Source organism: Sinocyclocheilus rhinocerous, unplaced genomic scaffold, assembly GCF_001515625.1.
Source record: "Sinocyclocheilus rhinocerous isolate Xijiao unplaced genomic scaffold, SAMN03320098_v1.1 scaffold756, whole genome shotgun sequence".
Lineage (NCBI taxonomy): Eukaryota > Metazoa > Chordata > Actinopteri > Cypriniformes > Cyprinidae > Sinocyclocheilus > Sinocyclocheilus rhinocerous.
In genome coordinates, this window is record NW_015662039.1 from 488296 (window position 1) to 498472 (window position 10177).

The window sequence follows — 10177 nt, forward strand, 5'->3', positions numbered from 1 at the left end:
CGGACCAAAACGGAGACTTTTGAAAACGATGGCGTGGCTGCCCACATTCGCTCTGCGTATCGTTGATGACCGTGTAAACAATAACATCATGCTCATTGTTGTACCCATAGATATGTATAGGTAGATTCCCCATTCGACCGCTCCAAGCACGTAGATGCGTCCGCCATCTAAAAAATAGGGAACCTACCTATATATATCTATGGTTGTACCTGCATGAATGGTCATGTGACATGCGTTTTCGGTTGTGTAGTGTAGACGGAGATAGTTTCTGAAACGCAGTGAAAACGCCAGTGTAGACAAGGATCGTTTTCGTTTTAAAATGCCGTTTTAAAACAAAAACGCACTAGTGTAAATGGGGCCTAAGACTGGTGTGTTATATCACCCGAGAATACGACATCCTAAACAGCATAAAGTCCCAAATAACCAATTTAATTACTGCAACTGTATTTTTCGTTTTCAGGCTAATTGAAAACTTTAATGTTTTTTGGTAAAAAAATAAATAAAATAATAAATAAAATAATAATAATATATATACTGTATATATATTTCAGTGCAGCAATAGTTTATATTAAAAAGTTAAACATATATAAAAAGTTAAAGTAAAAAAAAAGTTTAAAATTGTTTTGCTTCAGAAAATTTGTATTCATCCACTGGAGTTGTATTTGGGAGCCTAAGCACTTGCATCAGATACATTACTTTTCTAAAACTCTTAAGAAAGAAAATCATACAGATCTATGATGGCATGAGGGTGAGCAAATGATGAGAGGTGGTGGGGTTCATTTTTGGTTATCCCTCTTTAAACCTTTTTTAGCAAGTCTAGTTATAGCTCACACAAAAGTGAGCATTTTGTCATAATTTACTCACCCTCAAGTTGTTTCAAACCTGTATGAATTCCTTTCTTCTGTTGAACACAAAAGAAAGTATTTTGAAGAATGTTGGTAACCAAACAGTTAATGGCAGCCACTCCATAATACAGAAGTCAATGGCTACCGGCAACTGTTTGGTTACCAACATTCTTCAAAATACCTTCTTCTTTATTCAACAGAAGAAACTCATACAGGTCTGAAACAACTTGAGGGTGAGTAATAATGACAGATTGTTAATTTTTGGGTGAACTATCATAGGCCTTTTCGATTTCAAATATATATTTAATTTAGATAAAACCTTCGCTATCTTCTTTCTTTCAGTTACCAGAACATATTTATTTAACTGAATCCAAAATATAGCCGATTATAGCGACGAATGACTAATAAATGTATAGAACAATGATGATGACAATAGGACATGAATCTCACCTTCCCACTTGCCATCAAAGACAAGCCAAGCTGTACCAAAGATGAAACTCATTATAGGAGAACTTCATGGCCCGCTCCAAACACTGATGACAAACAATTGATGACAAACAATCACACACCACATCACAGCCAGAAAGAAACTCAGGGAATCAGCCTTCCAAGAAAATGACAATGCAGTTGACATTGCTCAGCATAACTAGTTATTTCTAGGAAGGATCTTGTTGTTTTCAGCATGGATAGGGGATTGTGTGTATCCTGTACACATCACATAATGGCACATGCATGAGAAAGTGAGCCTACCTTTGATGAGAAAGGGATTTACATTCGACATGCAAGCAGGCATGTGTTGGTAATACCGAGTAAAGGCAGTGGGTTACCAATGAAATGACATGGATTCAGTTGATGTTAACTGAATGAAAACATTGAACTTAGATCCAAATTCACCTGAGAAAGTCTCACCATCACACAACGGCCCAACTACTGAAACAACCTGAAGGACAGGACGAAGGAGGAAGGGGAAATAAGCAGCCATACGACTGGGAGAAGAAAAGAGAGAGATTGACAGACTGAAAGAGGTGACTTGTGACAAAGAAAGAGAAAGAAGCAACTACAAAATAATACAGGTCACTTGCTCCTGTTTGCAAAGCGCGGGGGTCGATACGATCTGTGCTGACTCATCTCACCTCTGACAGCATGGCGTACTGCCCCCTCCTGGCCATGGCGATGCTCAGCAGGTCATAGACGGAGGAGGCGTCCTGCATGCTGCTCTTCCTCGCCTCCTGATGCTCCGGTGTGCGGTTGATCACCGCCTCGCCACTGGCCTACAGGGGACAACAGAGAGAGGGTTAGGAATATGTTAAAGCTGTGTTTCCCGATCCTGGTCCAGGAGAATCTCCAGCACTGCACATTTTAGATGACTCTCTTACCTTGCATGTTTAATTCAGCTCTTTAGCTCATTAGTAAAGTGTTCAAGAACTGAACTGGGTGTCAAATACGGACACGAACAAAATGCAGTTTTGGGGGGCCTTCAGAAGCCCTGTGTTTAAAGGGATAGTTCACCCAAAATTTAAAATCTTGGAAATGTGTTATTTATTTGTTCCAAACCTGTATGGTGTTGTTTTGTTGTTTTAACTCATTAAACAATCATTTCTGTCATTTAATTTGTGTTGTCTGAAGTTGCTTTAGGTACAAGTATCTGACAAACAAATGAAAATGATTTTAAACATACATACTATATCAAACATACTATATTAAAGTGCCCCTATTATGGATTTTTGAAAATTACCTTTCATGCAGTGTGTAACACAGCTCTAAGTGAATGAAAACATCCTGCAAAGTTTTAAATCTGAAAGTGCACCGTGTATAAAGTTATTGTCTCTCAAAAGAAAGAGTCGGCTCTGAATCATTGAAATGAGTCGTTTTTAAAACGAATTCCAAGCCGCTTCATGTTAAGGTCAACATGAAACATTAGCATATTGCCTGCCCACTTGTTGGTCTTCTAGTAAAAACGTGTGGGTCTGTATGAAAATGTCAAATAAATGCAAAGTTTTACCATGGTCAGTAGCCACTAGCAAAAATCACACAAATGAATGTCTAATGGCCATAAATGAATCATACATGTCTCAAAATTTGCTTTCTGTCTTGATAAACAACATAAACTATTGTTCATAATGTTTGGGGTTAATAAGGTTAATTAATGTTTTGATAGAAGTATCTTACTCTCACCAGGGCTGGATTTATTTGATCAAAAAAGTGATTTAAAATGATTTCTTTACTGAATTTTCAGCATCATTACTCCAGTCTTCAGAGTCACATAATTTTTCAGAAATCATTGTAACATGCTGATTTGCTCCTCAAGAAACATTTCCTATAATCAGTGTTGAAAACATTTGTGCTGCTTAATATTTTTGTGGAAACCCTGATATATACTGTATATATTTAGGTTTCTTTGATGAATGTAAAGTTCAAAAGTAGTGTTATAAATGTCTTTACTGTCACTTTTGGTCAATTTAATGTATCGTTGCTGAATAAAAGTATTAATTTCTTTAAAAAAATGTAACTTTCGAACAGTAGTGTATGTCATAAGAAGATTAGAAGACAAGTTTAGATTAGTTTCAATGCCAAATGCAGTATATTTATAATACTGGGGCATCCAAATTCATCCACCTAGAAAAATAGTCCCACCTCCAAAGGACAATTTAGAGGTCACTCTAATCATGGAAGAGAGGAATCCTCCTTTTGTGTTCCACATAACAAATAACAACAAACAGGTTTGGCAAATTTTCCTATTCCTTCATAATATAGTTATGCTATAGTTCTCAAGATGCAGTTAAAGAGAAGAGACGTCACAACACAGCATGTTAAGGAAGAAAGGATGAATGTGAGGAAGACTGTCTCACCATTGATTCTGTGATGAGGAGCACCAGCACCGCCTCTTCAACCACGTCCTGTGGACAGAAAGCTCTGCAGGGTGGCAACAGGAAAAGGAAAAAACACGTCACCAAGGTGTGTGTGTGTGTGTGTGTGTGTGTGTGTGTGTGTCAGTCTCTAGTTACATACTGTATGTCAGTCTGTAACTGCTCTCTGTACTCACATCCATTCTCACAGTTGTCACATTTTTAACATGTTTTATTGGTATTCTGAACAATTTTGTCTTTCTTTACAGGCTCTTTTTCTCTCATCCCTGATTTCCCCTCTCATTACTTTATCCTACTTCCCTCCACCATCTGGAGTCCCATCCTAGTGTGTTACTGAACTGTACCAGGAATGGTAAACTAGAATATTCCTTTCATCTGTTCTCATTTCTGTTCTTCAGACGCATTGTCAAAAGTCTCTCCATCTTTTTTCATCTCTCTTGTATTTTTCCTTTCTCTGCTTGGCGTCTGCAGACTCACAGGTACAGTTACAGTATGTTTTATTCACAACACAGCATTCCGCCGTGTCCTGAATATTAAAGCAGGCAAACAAACCCCAGCGCTGTCCTCTGCTCGTCTCCTTGTTCATTGCTCTCTGATTCTAGTTATCGATCAGTATTGTCCAGTGGCTGATGTACACAATACAATTTAATGAGAGCAGTGAGATTTACATTAAACTGCTAAAATTAACAGTTATTATTTTAGCTTGACAAAGCATACTGATCTACTATTTAAGATTTTCTTCTTCTTTTTCTTTGTCTGAGACAAACGTTCTAAACGTTCACTCATCCTAGAGACTGCCAAAACTCGCTTTTCACAGCTTTTCAGGATGTTCTGATGGTGTGTTATATTTTTTATGACTGATCAGGCTTATAGTTCTCCTGTATTTGTTCGGTCACCTATCTGTCAATGTGTTAAATTATGCTAGCAATGTGCTAAAACATGTTGGTAACAAGCTAAAACAAGCTAGCAATGTGCTGAAACATACTAACATAGGCTACTTTGTTAAAACATGCTAGCTGTTCTTAAACATGCTAGCATGGTAAACTATCAAAATGTTTAATAATGTTAGAAACATACTAGAAACATGCTAGAAACATGCTAAAAAATGCAAGGAATGTGCTAAATCATGCTAGCAACTTGCTCAAATGCATTATGGCATGTACTAAAATGCTAACAACATGTTAAAACATTGTATCAACATACTAAATCATGCTATCAATGTGATAGGATATACTAGAGACATATTAACATGCTAAAACATGTTGTTTAACAATACTAGCAATGTGTTCAAATGTGTTAGCAACATGCTAAAACATGCTATAAACATGGTAATGTGTGAAAAAAATGTTAAACATGCTAAAAATGTTATACTCTGCTACATATTACATATTAAGCATGTTAACAAAAACTAAGAACAAGCCAGCAACTGTATGTTAACAATGCCAAGCAACAAGCAGCAGGTGGTTTTGTAAAGGTCTAATCGTTTTATGTAGTTTCATAGGTCTAATGAGGTCTAAATTAGTTTTTATTGTACTGTCTGACTTTTCATGACTTATCTTAGTAAAACATTCAAATTTCAAGCTTTTAAAAGTTATTTTAAATTTGTCAAGTCATCAAAATGTATTTTGTTGTGCTTTTATATTCTGATCATCCTTTAGATATTGTTTTCTACATGAAAATTGAGTTTGAATATACAGAGAATGGGAATGGAAAGAGAGTCTGACCCCTCAGTGTTGTAGCGCTGTGGTGGTCCGGACGAGGGGTAGATGGCGTTTTTGGAGTGTGTGGCTCCTTCTCTCTTCAGCCAGCCGGGTGGTGGAGGAGACAGTGGACCCCAGTACGCTTCCTCACAGACTGAGCCCAGCAACACTTCTGCAAGTCTGCGCGCTACTGTCTGAACAACACGACACAACAGACAACAACCTCCGACTCCTGCTGTGTGATTGTGAGCATCAAAAATCTCATTTACCCAGATCTCACCTTACGAAAACTCTGAGAACCCCGACTCTCCACAGCCCTCATGACCCGCCGCAGCTGCTGAGTTCCCTGAGCCAAGTGACTAAAACACAAATAGGCACAAGTGATTGTGGGAAGCCAAATGATTGAAAAATAAAATGATAACTGACTTAACGGATAACGGATGGACATTATAACAGACTTACAGTATACAGTGGATATTGCTTACAGTATGCAGTGTTGCCAAGTCCATGGTTTTCCCACGGAATTGGGCTACTTTTATACTGCTGCCGCGGACTGTTTTTTTTTTTTCAGTCTCGGGGTTGAAGTGTAATCCTCTGACCACCCGGAACATAATTTTGACCAAATGAAACCTCCTGGAATGCTTTTTTTGAGCAATTTTGATAGCCATTTCCCCCTGGAACGCAATTGGGCTAGTTTTGAGCACCAATTGGGCTGGTTTTGTTATGTAGTCCTGGCAACCCTGGTAGTATGTTACAGTATGACTTTTTATAATCTCTGGGAAGTAGGTTACTTTTATTTTTTATTCACACACACACACACACACACACACACACACACGCATATATTACATATACATATTTTTGTTTACCATCCTTGCTAAACAAAAGTATACATTTCTTTATTTTGATCTTTTTCTTACATCTTGACAGCTTAAAAAAACATGTCAAGAAGATTTCAAAATTCACAGCTGATGTTTCAACAGGTTATTTTGTGGATTATCAAATGGATGATCAAGTCATGTCCATTGCATTATACTGTATGAAACAGCACGTATCTCAATTTTTTTGTCTTAGGTATCTCCATAGGCTAAAAGTTCTTCAACAACACCAAAAATGAAATTTGTTCTTTTACATTCACATTATATCAGAATTGTAATACATTCACATTATACTAGATATTATTTAGACTGTAATAATGGTTATTATTAAAATGGCCATTACAGTGATCCGCTGCAAAATCACTTTTGTTACAAAAACATTTAAGTCCAAAAATGTGGGTAATGTTATTATATTATATTTCATTATTGTGAATTTGCTTTTGATTGTTTTTTTTGTGTGTGTGTTTGCATTTCCCGTTTTTTTATTCAGTTTGAGAAATATAGAACTGTATTTATAGCATTTACAGTCACAGATTTCTATTTGAGCACTGGACTGTTGTGAAGAAGAGGGAAGGGCAGCTGAGACAAGTAAAGAGCTCTATGCAGAAATCTACCTCTGTTCAGTGTCTTTATAGACTATACTGCACATATATATTAAAGGCTATATGCACACAGGTATTCCATATCATACATACAAACTGACGCAATTTACGTTATTTTCTTTTCTTTTTTGGAACTGAAAAAATTATGTTGTTTAATATATTTATGATCTGCTAATTTAATCTATTGACAGTCCTAAAGTTGTAGTATGTCAGTATGCCATTTCAAACAAAGCTAATTTTAGAGTGACTGAAAACAAGACCTCATATAAAATCACTTGTGTTATAACACTGACACCTGCTGGACACGATTGGCACATCCACACCACACACAGGTCATGTTGACACAAGGACACCAGTGGAGTGTTTAGACAGTCCCAGTCATACAGTTTATTCACATGGAGTCCATAAATGGATTAAGTCAAGCTGTGCAGGGAATACTGTGTGTGCATGGCTGCATGAGTGCTAAATATGAAGGGCAGAGAATTGTGGGTACAGAGTCTGAGAGTAGTAACGTGCGCGCTCACCCTTTTCTCAGCAGCGACAGGTATGCGCTCTGAAGAGCTGCCTGCATGAAGAAACCTGGGTCCAAGTCCAAATTTGGGACTGATGAACCGCTTTTAGCAGTTTTGGAACTTGGCGTGCAAACAGTCTAGTCAACAAGACGCAAATGCAATGTAATGATGGCCGGAAATGAACACAGATGAATACAAAAATGTACCAATTTGACATTCTATATATTAACATACAATATACACAGAACACATTCTTGCATTTACAGTCAGTGCTTATAAAAGCTAAATGTCTCTTTAAATTTGAATCAATCATGCACGAGATACTGAAAACGCAGCGAGACACACCAAGAAAACAGTTAAGAGACATGTCTACACAGAAAAACATGTTCTGAGTAAACCGGCCCCTGACAAGATGTAAAACACACACAGACCTTGTCAAGCTCTTGCAGGTACAGCAGGCCAGCATCACAGGCCATGAGGTAACAGGACAGACATTCTTCATCTCTCTCGGACAGTCTAACACGGGAAGCACCTGACATAGACTGATGGTCCAAAGACAAACCTGAACATTCATGGAGAACAATTAGGTTAAGATTCACTTTATATATATATATATATAACTTGGGATAATAACTGTACAAGAGAGAATGAAATATAGTTTAAGCATGGAGCCAGGAGTCAAGACATGCAAAATGAATACAGCAAAGCACTACATCTCCAATTACAGTACTGCTGATTAGACTTAATTAGACATGTGGAACAAGAACGGATCTCTATGTTTGGTACAGTCTATTCTTAATCGGTATATGCCAATTAATATATATAATTGAGAAACACCATGAGAGCAAATATCTGTTTATCAAACAAACAGGTCTTTTTAAATGACATTAGCGGGACTTTCATCAATTATTCAGTCTGTCTGGAACATTCCGTCTGGGTCTCATCCAGAGCTTCGGCAGGGCAAGATGCAGAAAATAGTCATGGACAAACAAATATTTTAACCTCCTAGAAAATGCTTTGATATCTCAGATTTACCAAGACTTCTGCCTACATTGAATTCTCCCAGAAGTCTCTAGTTCCATCCAAATATGAGGAAGTACACAGAGGAGAACTAAAAATGAGGAACTGTGCAATTAGTGTAACTTTACCACATCACTACTGTTAAAAAGAGTTCCCCATCTATACAAATCTGAAGAGAAGAGTTGTAGACAGCAACCATAATTAACACTCAACAAGTGCCTAATGCAAGTGAAACTGGCTTTGACGAGCAGAGAAAATAGATCTGTATAAGGAACTACAACATAGATAGATAGATAGATAGATAGATAGATTAACACACAGTAGTTAACTTGTTAGTAAACACAGCAGTGAGTTATTGCAATATTTACTATGGGTCTGTCAGCGTGGAACGGCTGTCACAAGCTGTGCCTGGTGAGTCTCTCAATGGACTGATTCTGGGTGGCTTCTGCTTTCTACGCTAGAGAAGCTAATATTACACTTTCCCAGCCTGCTGTCTGATAGTATGTCTGTGTGTGAACCTGTAGTGGGGGTTCAGATGCCAGGGTACATATAAAAAGCAGTCAGAAAGACTGTGGAAGTAACTTGAAACTTCCAACAATTACTACATAATTATTACATAATTGGCATCACCTTGTTCGTTTGGGGATTTTTTTAAAAACGGAACAAAATTGCATGATGTCATATGTATGAGTACTTCAATAGGCCTATGTGTTCCTTATTGTGGGAGTACAATAGTACTGATGTTGTCAGGTGGTAATTCCATATACATACAGTACTGTATATACCTAGCACATACTTTTTTGTACTTGCGAGAGAATGTTATGTATTAAAAATCATGGAAAATTTGAAAATAAGGGACATTACACAAATACAGGATGAGTAAAATGCTGGAAAACCCCGTTTTTGAATGATAACTAAAGATATATAGAAGCTTCCCTGTAGACAATGACGTAAAACTGCCTTTTTTCCCCCTGTGGTTACATTCTGTCCAAGGATATGATAAAAGAAAAGACACACTCCTATCCACACATTTCTCTATGATTGTAATGCCAAGCTTTCTTTCAGTGTACACTTTAGCCTGGGTATGAATCCAATTAAAGCATGCCTGAAGCAAATATTCAGTGGAATGGAGCAATGGAAATTACTTAATAACTCTATAAATACACATTAAAATTGCTCTGGCAAATAAAAGGACCATATTAGGAACTTCGTCTTTTAACTTTAGCATCTAATGGACTAAATAATAAAAAAAGAAATTCAAATTAAGAGCCACTACACCTCATTAAACCTCAGTGAACTTTTACATTTTTTTCCACACAATTAATATTGCCAAAATTTTTAAAGAGGTTGTGTCAATGCTGAACGTTTGCAGGAAGCTACAACACATGCCATAATTAGCTGAATATTTAGACCTCACGCCTAACTGTATACAGTATGTTAATTTCCTTGTCATCATGACTTAATTATACAATAATGAGGGAGGATTAATGAGCTATTAGTGATTTCCAGTGTTGGGAAGGTTACTATGGAAATGTAATAGGTTACAGATTACAAGTTACCCTACTTAAAATGTAATTTTTCAATTACTTTATTAAAGTAATGTAACTGATTACATTTGATTACTTTTTGATTACTTTTCTAAATTTCTAATGTTTACAACTGTTTATCATTTTCAAACATGTAAGCCAGGCAGGGTAAACCTTACAGTAGTACTCAACACTGACTACTGTCAGACTTTCAAAATCCTTCATCA

At 36.9% G+C, this 10177-nt stretch overlaps 1 protein-coding gene across 1 annotated transcript in view; it reads right to left on the reverse strand.

The window, feature by feature from the left end:
* LOC107727355 (tetratricopeptide repeat protein 7A-like) overlaps positions 1-10177 on the reverse strand; it is a 38651-nt gene that overhangs the window by 22538 nt on the left and 5936 nt on the right. The window contains 8 exon segments of the mRNA XM_016537197.1: positions 1296-1327; positions 1330-1378; positions 1979-2116; positions 3695-3758; positions 5437-5606; positions 5693-5771; positions 7417-7541; positions 7836-7966. Of these exon segments, the coding sequence (XP_016392683.1) occupies positions 1296-1327; positions 1330-1378; positions 1979-2116; positions 3695-3758; positions 5437-5606; positions 5693-5771; positions 7417-7541; positions 7836-7966 (788 nt within the window).